Source organism: Sapajus apella, unplaced genomic scaffold, assembly GCF_009761245.1.
Source record: "Sapajus apella isolate SASKATOON/1434 unplaced genomic scaffold, GSC_monkey_1.0 scaffold69, whole genome shotgun sequence".
Taxonomy (NCBI): domain Eukaryota; kingdom Metazoa; phylum Chordata; class Mammalia; order Primates; family Cebidae; genus Sapajus; species Sapajus apella.
The window spans coordinates 3,544,987-3,558,863 of NW_022437009.1; the positions used below are offsets into that span (position 1 = coordinate 3,544,987).

The 13,877-nt window shown below is 48.2% G+C and overlaps 1 protein-coding gene across 4 annotated transcripts in view; it reads left to right on the plus strand.

Annotated features, from left to right (window-relative positions):
• The window catches only part of IGSF3 (immunoglobulin superfamily member 3), a 94,246-nt gene that overhangs the window by 68,627 nt on the left and 11,742 nt on the right, over positions 1-13,877 (plus strand). For all 4 annotated transcript variants that reach the window (XM_032249620.1, XM_032249623.1, XM_032249622.1 and 1 more), the window contains one exon: positions 10,780-11,190. In XM_032249620.1, coding sequence (XP_032105511.1) covers positions 10,780-11,190 — 411 coding nt within the window. The remainder of the gene's footprint in view (positions 1-10,779; positions 11,191-13,877) is intronic.

Consider the following 13,877-nt stretch of genomic DNA (forward strand, 5'->3'; position numbering starts at 1 on the left):
ACATCGGGACACCTCCTCCTAAGTGCTTCAGTATGTAACTCCTAAGAACCTGCCCCCCCCACCCCCCCACGGCACCATGATCACTCCTGGAATTTTACGTGATTGTGGTCCCATCACCCGCATTTCCCCAGTTGTCCCAGTCATGTCCTTTAGAGTTTTTTCCCTTCCAAATCAGGATCCACTCAGGGATCACACATCACATTTGTTGCCCTGCCTCTTTAGGCTCCTTTAATCTAGAACAGTTCCCTAACCTGTGTGTGTGTGAAGACATGGACATTTGTGAAATACACAGGCCAGTTGTTTTAAAGAAAGCCTTGTCTTTATTCAACCTCATCTCCTGTAATCCTCGTACAATTATGTGGAAGTGATATCACTGTCCCCGGTTCACAGACAAGGAAGTTCTGAGGAAAGAGGGAGGGTAATGGGCACTTACTGAACAGCTTGTTTGCGCTAAGCACTGAAGGTCACTTACTTTATTAGAATTGCACGCAACCCCAGGAAATATTTAAGTGACCAGCCTAAGGTCATGTACCCAGTGAATAGTGGAGCCAGGATTTGAACCCTGGTGTCTTTCGCCCACAGTGTTGCCTGTACCCAGGCTCCGTCTAGTTGTATGGGGCTTGAATTCAAGCTCCTTCCTCTATGGAGGCTGAGTCTCTCTCAAAGTGGATCATAAGGATGCATTAATTTGGGTAGCATTAGTCAGTGGGACTTTCTGCAAACACTTTCCCCACCCGGCTCTTCTGCTGACAGGTGGGAGCAGTTAAGTATATGCAGCTCTTATGGTTTTCCTGTCTGTCCTTGTCTCCTGCCAGGTTAGAAGCTGGTGGAAGGTGGAGCCCAGGCGGTAGGCTCCTGTATTCCTTCCCTCATCCAGCCCATGCCTCGGCTAGAACAGGGACCTGTGCAGGAAAGGGCGAGGGTTTGGCTTGCAAAGATGGCTCAAACGCCTTGCCAGAGGATTTTTCTGCCCACTAACAGCCACGGTTAGTGCCTGACCCAGTCTGCTAGACTACTTTAGGTGGCCACAGTGTTGTTTCCAGCAGTGTGAGGTTAAATAATGGTCAACTGTGAGTTTCTCCTTCACCCCTTTTCACCCTAACAGAGTTCTGTTCTGTACCAGATTTGGAACAAGTGAGTTGTATATATGACGAGACTGTTCCTTTGGCCGGTGAGAGCCTCTGCTTGGACTGACAAGATGCTCTGGGAAGAGGCTGTTTTGCTTAAGTGGATTTTCAGGTTAATGGAAGGTTAAGCAGAGACCCCATTTCATGTGAACCCTCGTTGTGGAAAATGTCGAGGTACCCACTTGCTTGCATTATTGAGTGGGACATTAGGATTGTAATTGCACCTTTTTTTGGTTCCTTCTGGCCCTCAAGGTCAGTTTTCTGAGCAGCAGTGCCTGTCACATGGCTCTGCAGCTGTCGAAGGTAGAGGAGGTGCTGACCCCAAGATGTTGTCTGACTTTGCCTTTTTGAATAAATCCCTAGTATCTGCCTGTTTCTGGCACTACTTGGAATCTGAGACCGGAGTGCCTAAGGGAAGAATACAGAATTAGTTCACTGAAGGTTCTAATTATTTGGATTAATTTATGATGTTACTAAAGGCAGACAAGGAAAAAAATGTTTGAAGTCTCTCTTAGATGTCAGGTTTGTGCTTAGTGCTTTACTCATGTTTTCTTTTTAAATTTATCCAGCAACCTAATAATGTAGGTGTTTGTATCCCTATTTTGCTCATGAGGAAACCAAGGCTTGAAGCGGCTGGAAATCTTGATGGAGGCAAGCCAGCAGGTGAAGCGGCAAAACTGAGATTGGAGCTGAGGTTGGAGCCCAGGTCTCTCTGGCCTCCATAGAGCAAACATGTTCACATTTTCCTTTATGTCATAATTGCCTCCCGGGTAGATAAGGTAGCTGGAAGGTTGGGAGACCCCGGATCTGCTCTGAGGACGTCTTTGTGTCTGTTGTATTTGAGTTGGTTTCTGTTGTGTTTTCGCTGTAAGGTGAGAATCAACAGTGGTTGGCATAGGAGACTTATGAGTATCACTGCCCTTGGGCTGTTATGAGGCCTCTACTTAAAGGTGCACAGTAATGTACTTTTACGGCCCTCTGGAGGCTAGGAAGAGCAAAGGTGGGCGCGGGAGGCCGTGCAGGACTCCCAGAGGGCGGCTGAGGCACCAGGAGAGTGCATCCCCTGAAGTGTTACTGTCTCTTCTCTATTAAATATTTATGCATTTAGCACTTCATATTTTCCAGAGAGCTTCCTATGAGTTTTTACTCTTTTTCCTATATACTTTGGTTCTGGTGCATTCATTCTGGGGAAATAGAATTAGAAAAATACATGAGAGCTGACTATGTTCTAAAAACTGTTGGACACGTGGTGTATATTATCTCACTTAATCTTCGCTGCAACCCTGGGAGGAGCATGCTGCTTTCCCATTTTGTAAGTGAAGTGACAGAGGCTCAGAGAGGATCTCACTTGCTCAAATTAAATACCTGCTGAGTGGGGAAGTTGGGATTTGAATCCAGGTGTGTCGTGTTAAAAAGCAATTGGGTTAGGGAGTCTTTGACCTTTTTAAAGGCTGTGTAATCAGAGATTACTCTTTCTGCATTCAGAGTTAATGGTGTCCTTTACAGAAGGATTTTCTCCTTGCATACCGATGGTGTGCAGGAGTCACGGCACTAGTGTTACTGGTCGTAACAACAGTAGAGCTAATATTCACTGAGCATTTCTTGTAAACCATTCTGAATGCTTTACACGTAATGACTTAGTTCCTCCTTCCTTCATCCATGCAGTGCTGTGAGGGGGACTGTTTCACTCAGCTTCACAAATGAGGACACTGACACGGAAGTTACATAAACTCTTCAGTGTGCCACAGCAAATGGCAGAGCCAGGATTCAAGTCAGACAGGCCGTCTGGCTCCAGAGTCCAGGTTCCTAATTTTTTTATTATATGTTCTAGACACGCGTTTTTCTTCTCAGGAATCCTCTTTGGTATCGGGTACTTGTATTTAATGTTCCCTGTCTCTGGTTAACCACCCCTGATTTCCTAACCCCCTTTAGCATAGCCTTAAATTTGTTTTTTTGGAAGTTGGGGTCATAAGACACTTGTAGAGGTTCCTTGAGACACGGTTTGCTGATGGTGCAGAAGGTTAATTAACCTTGTGCCCCTTTTAACTCCTGATTCTTCCAGCTTCTGCCACAAGGTGGCTCCAAGACTTGGGGATACCAGAGGCTCAAAACCAGCGCTGTGCTGTCTTCTTTTGCTCTCCCTGCATACCTTGCCCCTCAAAACATAGATTCTTAGCCTTGCTCTGGTGTCTTCCATAGAAATGTCCCCTGCCACCCCCGTTTTAAAGAATATTGTGTTGAATATTCTTATTCCATCAGAATCAAATAGGAATCCGGGGACTGTTGACTCACTCACGCTGGTCCGTTTACCATCAGCCTTCCGCTGCTGTGATATCATTTATCTCAGCAAGGTTCTTTGTGGTCTGTGCCCCAGACTCGTCCCTGCTGGAGCCACCTGCTGATCCTGCCCCCATGTCAGTATTCATCAGAATCTATGGTTGGAGGCACAGTTGCCTTGTTGTGGATCTGTTATTTGAGCATTCCTTATGCTTGCTTCCTGCTGCCTATGCACATCCCCAGCAGAATCTTCAAGGAATGCCATCACTCTCATGTGACCATTGATCTGGCTTAGCCTGAACCCCATTGATTGCAGTGTGAGCCCCCCAAGGGGCATTTAGGCAAGACTTTCAGCCAGTTCAACATGTTTGGTTCCTAGTTCTTCATCAGTTCTTTTTTAATTGTGAAGCATAATCACTTTGCTTCCTTCTGATTTTCTTTAGCTCAAAACACCCTCCAATTATACATCCCTAAATACAGAAGCAGTCAGGGAAATGCCAGCACTCATTTTCCAAATGTTTACGACAATATCTTGGTTTGGCTATTAAATATTGTACATTAAAATTGACAAAGCAATAAACAAGCTTCCAGGAGGACAGCCTCCGGTGGTGGAAAGCCGATTTGTCAGGGGTGTATTCTGCTGGGATTTTACTGATGGGCAGTCAGGATGAATATTTAATACCCTCTGGATGTTGCCAAATCGGTTTTCTTCTATTTCTTATTGCTGAGCTGGCAGATTGGGATAGTGGAGGGCTTTTCTTTGACTTCCGTGAGCCCAGAGCATGTGAGCACTGGCTCTCTTTGTCACATTGTAGTGGGTGACTGGCTGCCCCATCCCTCAGAACTGGCCTCTGCCTTCTTTCCGGGGAGTCTGGGGTCCTCTTTCTTCCATCCCAGGTGGTGTCTGCCTGTTGTCTGTGCCAAGATAGAATGAACGTGAGTGCAGGAGCCCTCAGAGGAGTGCCCGGCACTTCCCCGACGCCTCAGGCCTGTTGTCATGGTAACACCCGGTCACTTGTTATTGGCATCAAATAGCCAGGGTCACTGCTCTGCCTGCAGACAGGTAAGGCAGGGTAGTGTGCATCTGGGTTACTTTAATTAGCTATTTCCACCTGCAGACTCTTGCAGCTTTCCCCTTGCCCCTCCCTCCGTGTCTCTCTGCATGCATGTTTTAGCACCTACTAAGTGCCAGGTTGCCATGCTGGTGAGGCTGCAGAGGTGGGTGTGTCACGTTCCTGCCTTGCAGGCTCTGAGGGAGGCAGCACGCCTAGGAACAGAGGAGAGCAGAAAAGCATTACAGGTGTGAAGGCAGAGCCAGCACAGGGCATGGGCAGGGGCAGGAGGCATGAGGAGGCAGTGGGGTGAGGGTGAGGGCAGGAGGTTGGGAAGGAGGAGTGGGGCATTTCAGGCTCAGAGGAGAGTGTGAATAAAGACAGTCACAGAGGGTGGGAGCAGCATGCTTATCTTGAGATGACTAAAGCATGGGGTCTGCGAGGGGTCTGCCTCCAGGCAAGCTGGCAGGGATCAGGAAGTCCTTTTTGTACACGGGAGCATGGAGGGTGGGTGGGCATATATAATGGCTAAAAGCAAGGACAGACCAGACGGCCTGGGTTTGAATTCCAGCTCTACCACTGAACCAGCTGTGTGACCTTGGGCAAGGGTCTTTATAAAATTGGGAATAATATTTATTTCATAGGATTGGTGAGGACCGAGTAGTTAATATTTATAAGGTGCCTAGAATAGTGCTGAACACAGAGGACCAGATTAAAGTTTGCTAAATAAATAAGAATATCCTAAACTCAGAAATTAGGACTTTAGCTCATACCCAGATCATATACTCCATTTTTGTAATAATTTGTAATATTTCCTTTACCCAGAAATGAGATTCATATATGATATAACATTCCTAATCATCTCATCTTTAAAATTTGCTACACTGCCCAAGTTTTGGGATAAAAAAAGATTTTTTTTTAAAAGTAGTTCATAGTCAAATACTGTGTTTCGATGTGTAAATGCTCAGGACAGCTACGCCAGGAGGCACAGTCACAGTGAACACCGCCTCTGAACGCACGCCGACGGCCACTGTATCAGGGACTTGTCACCTCGAGCAGCACCGCCATCCCCACAGGGTTCCTGAAGTCCCGGGCAACTCTTGCTACAACTCTGAACAAAACAAAGAAAAGTCCTCTCCTGACTGACCTGGCATATATTAAAACCATGCAAAGTAAAAGTCTTGTGATCATAGTAAAATGAAAGTAGGTTCTAGGCTCAGAGACATATTCTTGCCCATAGGAATGTCATTTGAAAGTCACACAGGACACGAGGCAGAGTTTTGTTGCCGGGAGTTGTCCCAGGTACGATTTTACATCTTTAATGGCTTTATTCCATTGAATATATATACCCCTCCCCAAATCAACATGGCACCCAAAGACCTGCTGGCGATTGGCGGCCTGATTGAGAACTGCTGTCTCGGGCTATGGGGTGGGCAGCCATGGGCAACGCCTCGTTTGCCATTTAGGAAAATCCCCTGGCTGTGGCTAAGCCTGGAGGCAGGCAGTGTCATATGCAGGCCAATTATAAGAGCCTGAGAAAGAGATCACTGGGGGCCCAAATAGGGAATGGCCGTGCAGACAGAGCTGAGAGTAGGGGTGTTAAGGACAGAGGGGTTCAGGTATAGTAGCAGTTTGACTGGCAGGCTTCTGTGCCACTGGTTTCCCAGCCAGCTCACCCTGCATTCTCTCCCAGTCTCTCGTCTGACTCGCTTCCCTCCACTTGAAAAATCTCTCCTGCTGCAGCCACTGGCCTCCTCTTATCTCTGGCATGACTGTCTGTTGTCTTTAATAAAGAGCAGCGTCTCCTCCCTCACTGCCCATGTCTCCTCACCCGCCACCCTCTGGCTGCTGCTCACACCACTGCACAGAACCGCTCTCCAGACTTACCGGCAACCACCTCGGCAGCATGGCTGTGGCATCTCAAACTTGACTGCATCAGAATCAATTGGAAGGCTCATGAGACTGCAAGTTGCTGAGCCTCACCCGCAGTTCTTCTGACTTAGTAGGGGCTGGCAAATTCCCAGGAGGTGCTGATCTGCAGATCCATGGAGTGTACCCTGAGGGCCACAGGTGGTCAGGATCAAGTACAAGCTCCAGGCCCCTTGCATCGTAGCCGAAGCTTACCTTTCTTTTTTTTTTTTTTTTGAGACGGAGTTTCGCTCTTGTTACCCAGGCTGGAGTGCAATGGCGCGATCTCGGCTCACCGCAACCTCCGCCTCCTGGGTTCAGGCAATTCTCCTGCCTCAGCCTCCTGAGTAGCTGGGATTACAGGCACTCACCACCATGCCCAGCTAATTTTTTGTATTTTTAGTAGAGACGGGGTTTCACCGTGTTGACCAGGATGGCCTCGATCTCTTGACCTCGTGATCCACCCGCCTCGGCCTCCCAGAGTGCTGGGATTACAGGCGTGAGCCACCGTGCCCGGCCCGAAGCTTACCTTTCTAACCTCATCCACTACACCTGAGCATTGGCTCCTCCCCGAATGCAGTGCCCAGGGAAGTTGTCGTCTTTCCCCCCGTCCCCTCTCTCTGGCATGCCCTTTCACTCTCCTTTGCTTGTTTCTCAGGGCCTAGCTCAGAGGCCACACATCTTTTGAAATGTTCTCTCTTCTATCAAAATCAGAATTGCCGCTCCGTTTAAAAAGGAACCACATTTATTCAATTATTCATTTATTAATTTAACAGTGATTGGGTCATAGTCCCTGCCCTGCATGTGCTTAGGATTTTGTAGGAAAGAGACTCTGAAATTACCTTCATTGTAAGGCAGCAGTAACAGAGCTATAGTGGAGTGTAAGGGAATCCTTTACTGATTTACATGAGTTTTGAGTGAGAAGGGCACACACAGAGTGGAGGCCGAAGGGAGGGTAGGCTGGCTGAGGAAGGCGCTGCTCGTCTCTGCTGCGAAGTTCTTCCCTCTTCCTGACGTCGCCCACCTTGAAACCGCCCTGTCCTGGCTTGTAACAAACACAACGGCCTCTCCTACAATACAAAACACAGATCTTCCAAGTTTTAATCAGAAGCCTGGGAAGGAAAGTCTTCAGCTGCAGAAAGAAAGGGTCATTCCCTCAAGCAGGGCCCGGCCTGAAGGCGGCTGCTGTTGTGAGCTGGAGTCGCCCTGGTCCCTCTTCCTGCCTCTTGCCGGATTCCTTCTTCCTCCTGCCAACTCACTGTTGGGGGTTAATCAGTCTTTTCTTTCAAAGCCCATTCACTCACCCAGCCAAGTCCAGGGCTTCTCAGGCTTGAAGCTCCCTGTGAATCACGTGGGGAACTTGTTGAAGTGCAGATTCTGACTTCGTGGGTCTGGGGTAGGGCCTGAGAGTCTGCATTTCTAACAAGCTCCCAGTTCCTGCTGGTGCTGCTGGCCCAAGTCCAGCAGCACTTTGAGCAGGAAGAGTGTCACTTATGCTTGATGGCTCCCAATCCAAATGTTGAGCTTTGAACTTGGGACAAGGGACAGAAACCAAAAAGGAATGAGAATAGCTAAAAATTGACTGGGTGTTTGTTATATACCAGGTTCTGTGCTAAACTCTTTTTATAGACAATTGCTTTTACTCTGCACAGGACTCCTCATGGGGATAGATACATATTGTTCTTATTTTGCAGATGAAAACACCTGTGGTCTGTAAGGAAGCAGGGCTCTCCTAGCTGCGTGGAAGAAGGTGGTGCACGCAGGCTGCACACTGCTCAGGGCAGGGCTTTCGCAGGACGTGGGAGGGCTCCCTAATTATATGTGGAGATTCCAGTCTCCCCTGTGCCTCAGGAAAAGTCCTACCTGCCCTGGAGATGTGGGAGGAAATCCAGAGCATAGAATAGGAGCTGACCCCTTGTCCACCTGGCAGACGGGCACCAAATTTTAAAAATGCCTCTCTTTCAAGCTTCTCAACACTTCACAATATTTTGACATGGGAAGGAAAAAAAAAAAAAATGGGAATGCTTTGAAACATTTCTCTTCCTTGGATTCTTGTTCCCAGACCATGTGACTAAATTGAAGTTTAGTCATAGGATTCCAGTTTAACATATGCAGTTACTATAGCAATTGAGGTTTCCTTAGTAACAGTTGCAAAAATAATCCAGCCCCAATTAATAATACATTTTAAAGCTCTTTCTACTCTAGGCTGAACAACCCAGTTTTTTTGGCCAAGAACCAGATAATTCAGGTGGTGTCATTTGCACTGATATAGATATCATTTGCATGCGGTGAATTGGGTTGGAAAGGAATGAAAAGGGAGCCGGTTGTTTCAAATATTATAGGAATCCAATCTGAAAGTCGACCGGCAAGCTAATGCAAATCTAGTTTCCAGAGCTTGGGAGCTTGGTGGTAAACCTTGCCCCGGATTCCCAGTGTGCCCTAGAGGACTTTCTGCGTTTGAAGAGGGGAGAAGGCGAAAGATTGGACTTGCGAACAAAAAAGATGAACCCGTGAGGGTGGGGCCGTGGCACACAGGATTTCTCTCTGAGTGGTGCCTGGTGTGTGCTTGATGGTGTGGGAAGGTCTGTGGGTATGTGAATTCAACAAGTCTTCCTGGAGAGAATGTCTGATTTACCACTGGGTGATGTATCCTCAGCGTCGCTCAGTTATGGCCTTGGGAATTGGACTCTGCTACACATTAGCTTGCTAAATCCTTCCACCCACTGAGAACATTTGTCTGTGTGTTACAGGGGGACCAAGTGGCAGTCTGTGGCTTTCACAAGTTTTCATCCCATGATGCATGGGACTCAACCCTTGATGCTGCCAAACCAAGCTGAAGCAAGCTGGCAGGCCAGGGTCATGACCAGTGGGCTGGGTCCTGGGTCTGGATGCAGTTCCTGGGGTTGAGCTGGCCTTAAGAAACAAGAGTCTGACCAGCAGAGTGCTGGAGCCTGGCCAGGCATCCCTGCCCTGCCCCTCCCTCCGGACAATCTCAGTTGGAGGAGGCCCAGGTTGCTGTCCCTGGGTGGAATCTGCACCTTGCCTCTGCTTCCTTTCTCAGCTGGCAAGTGGTTTGGTCCCGTGGCCAAAAAACTAAGTGTGAAGAGAGTGGTGGAGGTGGAACAATGCTTGCACTATTAGTTTCCTAAGAGGAACTTAAAACGGCTTCTTTTTTCATATTTAGTAGTGCGAGAGGGTGGGTGGGGGAATGGAGAACCAAGGATATTGATGATGGAGTGGGTGAGATCCCAGATCACCTTCCTAGGATGGGTTTCATTAGACTTTGGCTTCCTGCCACTGGCAAGGTGAACACATCTCAGTACTTAGCTGCAAGAGAGGCGTTCCACAGTCTGCCCTCTTGTCTGTTTTTGGAGCGGGACATTGAGGGGAAGGGAGGACTACAGTTGGCTTTGCCTTGCCTCGTGGTTTTCCATCTTTTTGGCCTTCTCTCCTACTCCCCCAGAGGAAGGCCCCCTGCAGCATCCTCTGATTACCTGTTGTGTTTTTCCAATGCGCTCTCATTCGCTCACCCACTCATTCACCTATTTCAGCAAATGCTGATCCGAATGCTTTCCTGGTGCAGGTGCTGTGCTAGGCCCCGGGGGTGCAGCGATGAGAACATCCGCTAGGCAGTCCGCCCCATCAGGGCTGGGACTCTGGCTTGCTCTTCAGGACATCCCCAGCACTTAGCATCTTGTGGGAAACTGAGTGAGCACTCTGTAAATACTGGCTGATTGAGTGGAAAGAGCTTGATCTCTGCCCTGCAGGAGCTCACCATCTAAGATGGGAGAGAGATGTGAGGACAAACAGCCCAGAGATACATAGAGGGTGCTAAGGAAGCGTACCGAGCCCAGGGGGACGGGAATGAGGGCAAGTGCAGAGAAGGGTCCGGGTGGGAGGCAGCAGAACGGGACGGGCAGAGAGGACAGCAAGGGCAAAGGTCAGAGGTCAGGGGAACCTGCACCAGGGTGTGTGCTTGCGGAGGGTGCTTGAGGATGAGTTGTGGGAAATGAGTCAGGACACGTGAGTGAGGGCCAGATCCTGGAGGAACTTTGTACTGTGAAAAGGAAATGTTTCTCTCTAGCCCACAGGTAGTTCAGAGCTGTTAAACTTTTCAAGCAGAGACCTCATATAGCCAGATTTGTATTTCAGCTGGATCACCCTGGGAGGCCTGTGATGGTGGGGAGTGCCGCCGGTGGATAGGGGAGAGATGGTGAAGGCCTAAGCCAGAAGCGTGGCAAGGAGGAGGCAGAGAAGGATGTTCAGGGACAGCCTGGGCTCCATGCGGCCTTCTTCTGAAGGCACTGAAGCCAGTCCATGTTAGATCTGGAGGAAACCCAGCTCAGAGCCTGAAGGTGGATGGGCCACATTTCTGGGAGTGTGTGGCAATTCCTCTGCCCCCCTTTCCTTTGCAGTGACAAAGCTGCAGGTGAGCAAATCGAAGAGGACCCTCACCCTGGTGGAAAACAGGCCCATTCAGTTGAACTGCTCAGTGAAGTCTCAGACCAGCCAGAACTCCCACTTTGCAGTGCTCTGGTACGTCCACAAGCCCTCAGATGCTGATGGCAAACTCATCCTGAAGACCACCCACAACTCCGCCTTCGAGTACGGCACGTACGCCGAGGAGGAGGGCCTGAGAGCCAGGCTTCAGTTTGAGAGGCATGTGTCGGGGGGCCTGTTTAGCCTCACTGTCCAGAGAGCTGAGGTCAGTGACAGCGGCAGCTACTACTGCCACGTGGAGGAGTGGCTGCTGAGCCCCAACTACGCCTGGTACAAGCTGGCAGAGGAGGTTTCTGGGCGCACAGAAGTCACTGTTAAACAGCCAGGTAAGGACGCAGGGTACGGCTGTCCTGGGCTAGCAGGTTTGGTGCAGAGACTGCTTGGGCGTCGATGGAGCTCTGTGGGGCTGGTGTGCAGAGACTTTCTGCAAGGTACATGCTGGGTGTGGGTGCAGGTACGCAGACCGTCACTCTAGCACGCTGCAGCTCCACCCATTTTACCTGCAGTGGGTCCCGATGCTGATGGCAGACTCATGGAAGCATCCTTGACTCTGCTTCTATAGATACCATCTTCACCAAGGAGCAGACTGAGAGGGCAGCTGTGGTTAGCAAATGTGGCAAAGCAGAGTTCATGGCAGCTCCTGAATCTCCTTCTGGGCTTGCAGTTTGCACCCTGGGTCTCGGACTGGCACCAGCTCCACACCCAGAGTTTTCTGGTTTTATGCATCTGCATCCACCTTCTTCCTTAGCTCCCAGCATAGCCCAGACAAGCCCTTCCCATCTCCAAACTGAATTAGTCCTTCTTTGGCCCCTCTTCGACCCCGGGATGTAGCCCTTCTTCTTCTCCCTGACGGGAGGCACTCAACCTCTGCCAGAATGCTTCCAGGGAGGGAGAGCTACTCACTCTGCAGGCCTCGGTTCCACTTTTGGGTAGCTCTGATTGTTGAAAAGATCACCTTCCTGTAATTTTCCCTTTTTAGATCTGCCCCTAGAACAACAAAAGATAAGTCTGGGTCATTTCCTTTCAAATACATGAAGTGTATGCCCCTTTCAATCTCCCCTTCTCTGTTAAAGATCTCTAGTTCTTTCAACTTCTACTCACGTAATGTAGCCTTCATGGCCTCTCCATCCCTCATTCTCCGTCCCTGCAATTTGTGGTTGCTGCTGCCTTTCTTCCTGGTGGGCCATGGGGGTGCTGTGTTGCCACCCAGAGTCTCATCTTGAGGCCTTTGCTTGTGCCATCCTCATTGTCTGGAATGTGTTTCTCCTGCTGCTTCTCCACTGTCTTCACCCTATTCCTTAGACTTCATTCAGCACCACCTTTAGGAAGCCTACCCTGATTTCTCCCATACCAGTATGGGTCCATTATAAAACACACAGTCTAATAATGGTTTGCATTTCTTCTATACTACACTGTAAGCACTTTGGGCTGTGTCTTACATCTTCAGCCACCGGCATGGTACTCTTAGTAAATATTGGTTGAATAGGGAATAAATGATTGCTTTCCCTGAACACCTCAAGGCCTTGGTACTTACTGTTCTCTCAGCCTGGAACATGTTGGCCATAGATATTTATCTTGCTCTTCCTTAAAGGGGGATTCCTAGCTCATTTTAACGTAAACGTAGCCCCTTATCACTCCAGCTTTCCTTTCCCCGGCCTTTCCACAATACATATCACCACCTGACATTCTGTTAATTTACTTACTCATATATAAGTAAGTATGAAGTATTTATTTATATTTATACTTAAAATAGACTTATCAGTCACTATGTATTCTTTTTATATTAGAATGCATATATATATACACATTTGTTTTCTGTCTCTTCTACTGGAGTTGAAGCCTCCTGAGTAAGCATAGGAACTTGGTTTTCTTCACCATTGCTTGACTCCTAAGGAGGCCTGTTCAGTAAGCCGGTGGAACCTAGTACCGAACTCCAGCTGTGGCCTGGCCCCTGCTGAATGCAGTGGCTCTGTTCTCCTCCTTTGCCTGAGGATATTATATTTCCAGGGATTCTCACTGGCCTCACGGTGGCATTTTCTGCTAACCTCTGCTGGTGCATGAAACAGGAAGCTCTGGTCTAAAGTGATTCCCTTTGGCATTTTCGGTGACCTGACTTCAGGCCAGTCCCTGGGGTTTTTGAAAATTGAAGGTTGTCATTAGGCCCACCAGTGTTCTTTTGGTTCCTGTTTTTCATCTATTTTCACTTCTAATGATTTTCTCTACTGAAAAAACACGGTCAACCCCGTCCCTCTGCATTTCTGCTCTGGTCATCACCATTTTTTCCTTTCCTCATTTGTACTGAAACCAAGAGATTCTTGGAGGAGCCTAGACTTATTGAGGGGATTTCCCTAGTCAAGCTAAGTGGGACAGTGCAGAAGGATTGGAAGGGTCCCTGTCCACACATTTAGTGAAGTCTCTGTTACAGTGAACTTTAAAACTGTAAACCTGAAACTCACAGGACACTGAGTAAAACAGCTTTCCCTGTTTCAGTTGACAGTTTTGATTTGCATCGTTTTCTTTTGGAAAATACGTACACCCCAAAAAAATAAAAAAATTAAAAAACCCAAGAAACAAAACAAAGAAAGTAACCTTTCAACCCTGAGACAACCAGAGTTAATATCTTCTTATATATATATTTGAATGGGGAGGGAGAAAGGGATTTGGTTATATAAAATTGGTTCTTTTGTATTTCCTAACTTTAATTACAAAAGTAATCATGAACGTTGTAAAACATTCAGGCAGTATTGAAGTGTGTGGAAAGTAATGAGTGAAAGTGCCCAGCCTCCCCGCCTCTGATGTCACTTAGAAGTCCCATTCCTGAGGTGCTACAGTGCATTCATAGTGTCATAGCTTTTAGATACCTCTGGTCCAGATAGAGTCATTTGGGCTCTTGTGAGATTATAGGCATGCCATCAAAGTGTGCTGTCATTAATGACACTTTTCCACTGGAGGAGACTCTGCCTGGCTGAGTTTTCAAAGCACCCGGTTCCATCAGTATCAATCTTTTCTTTTT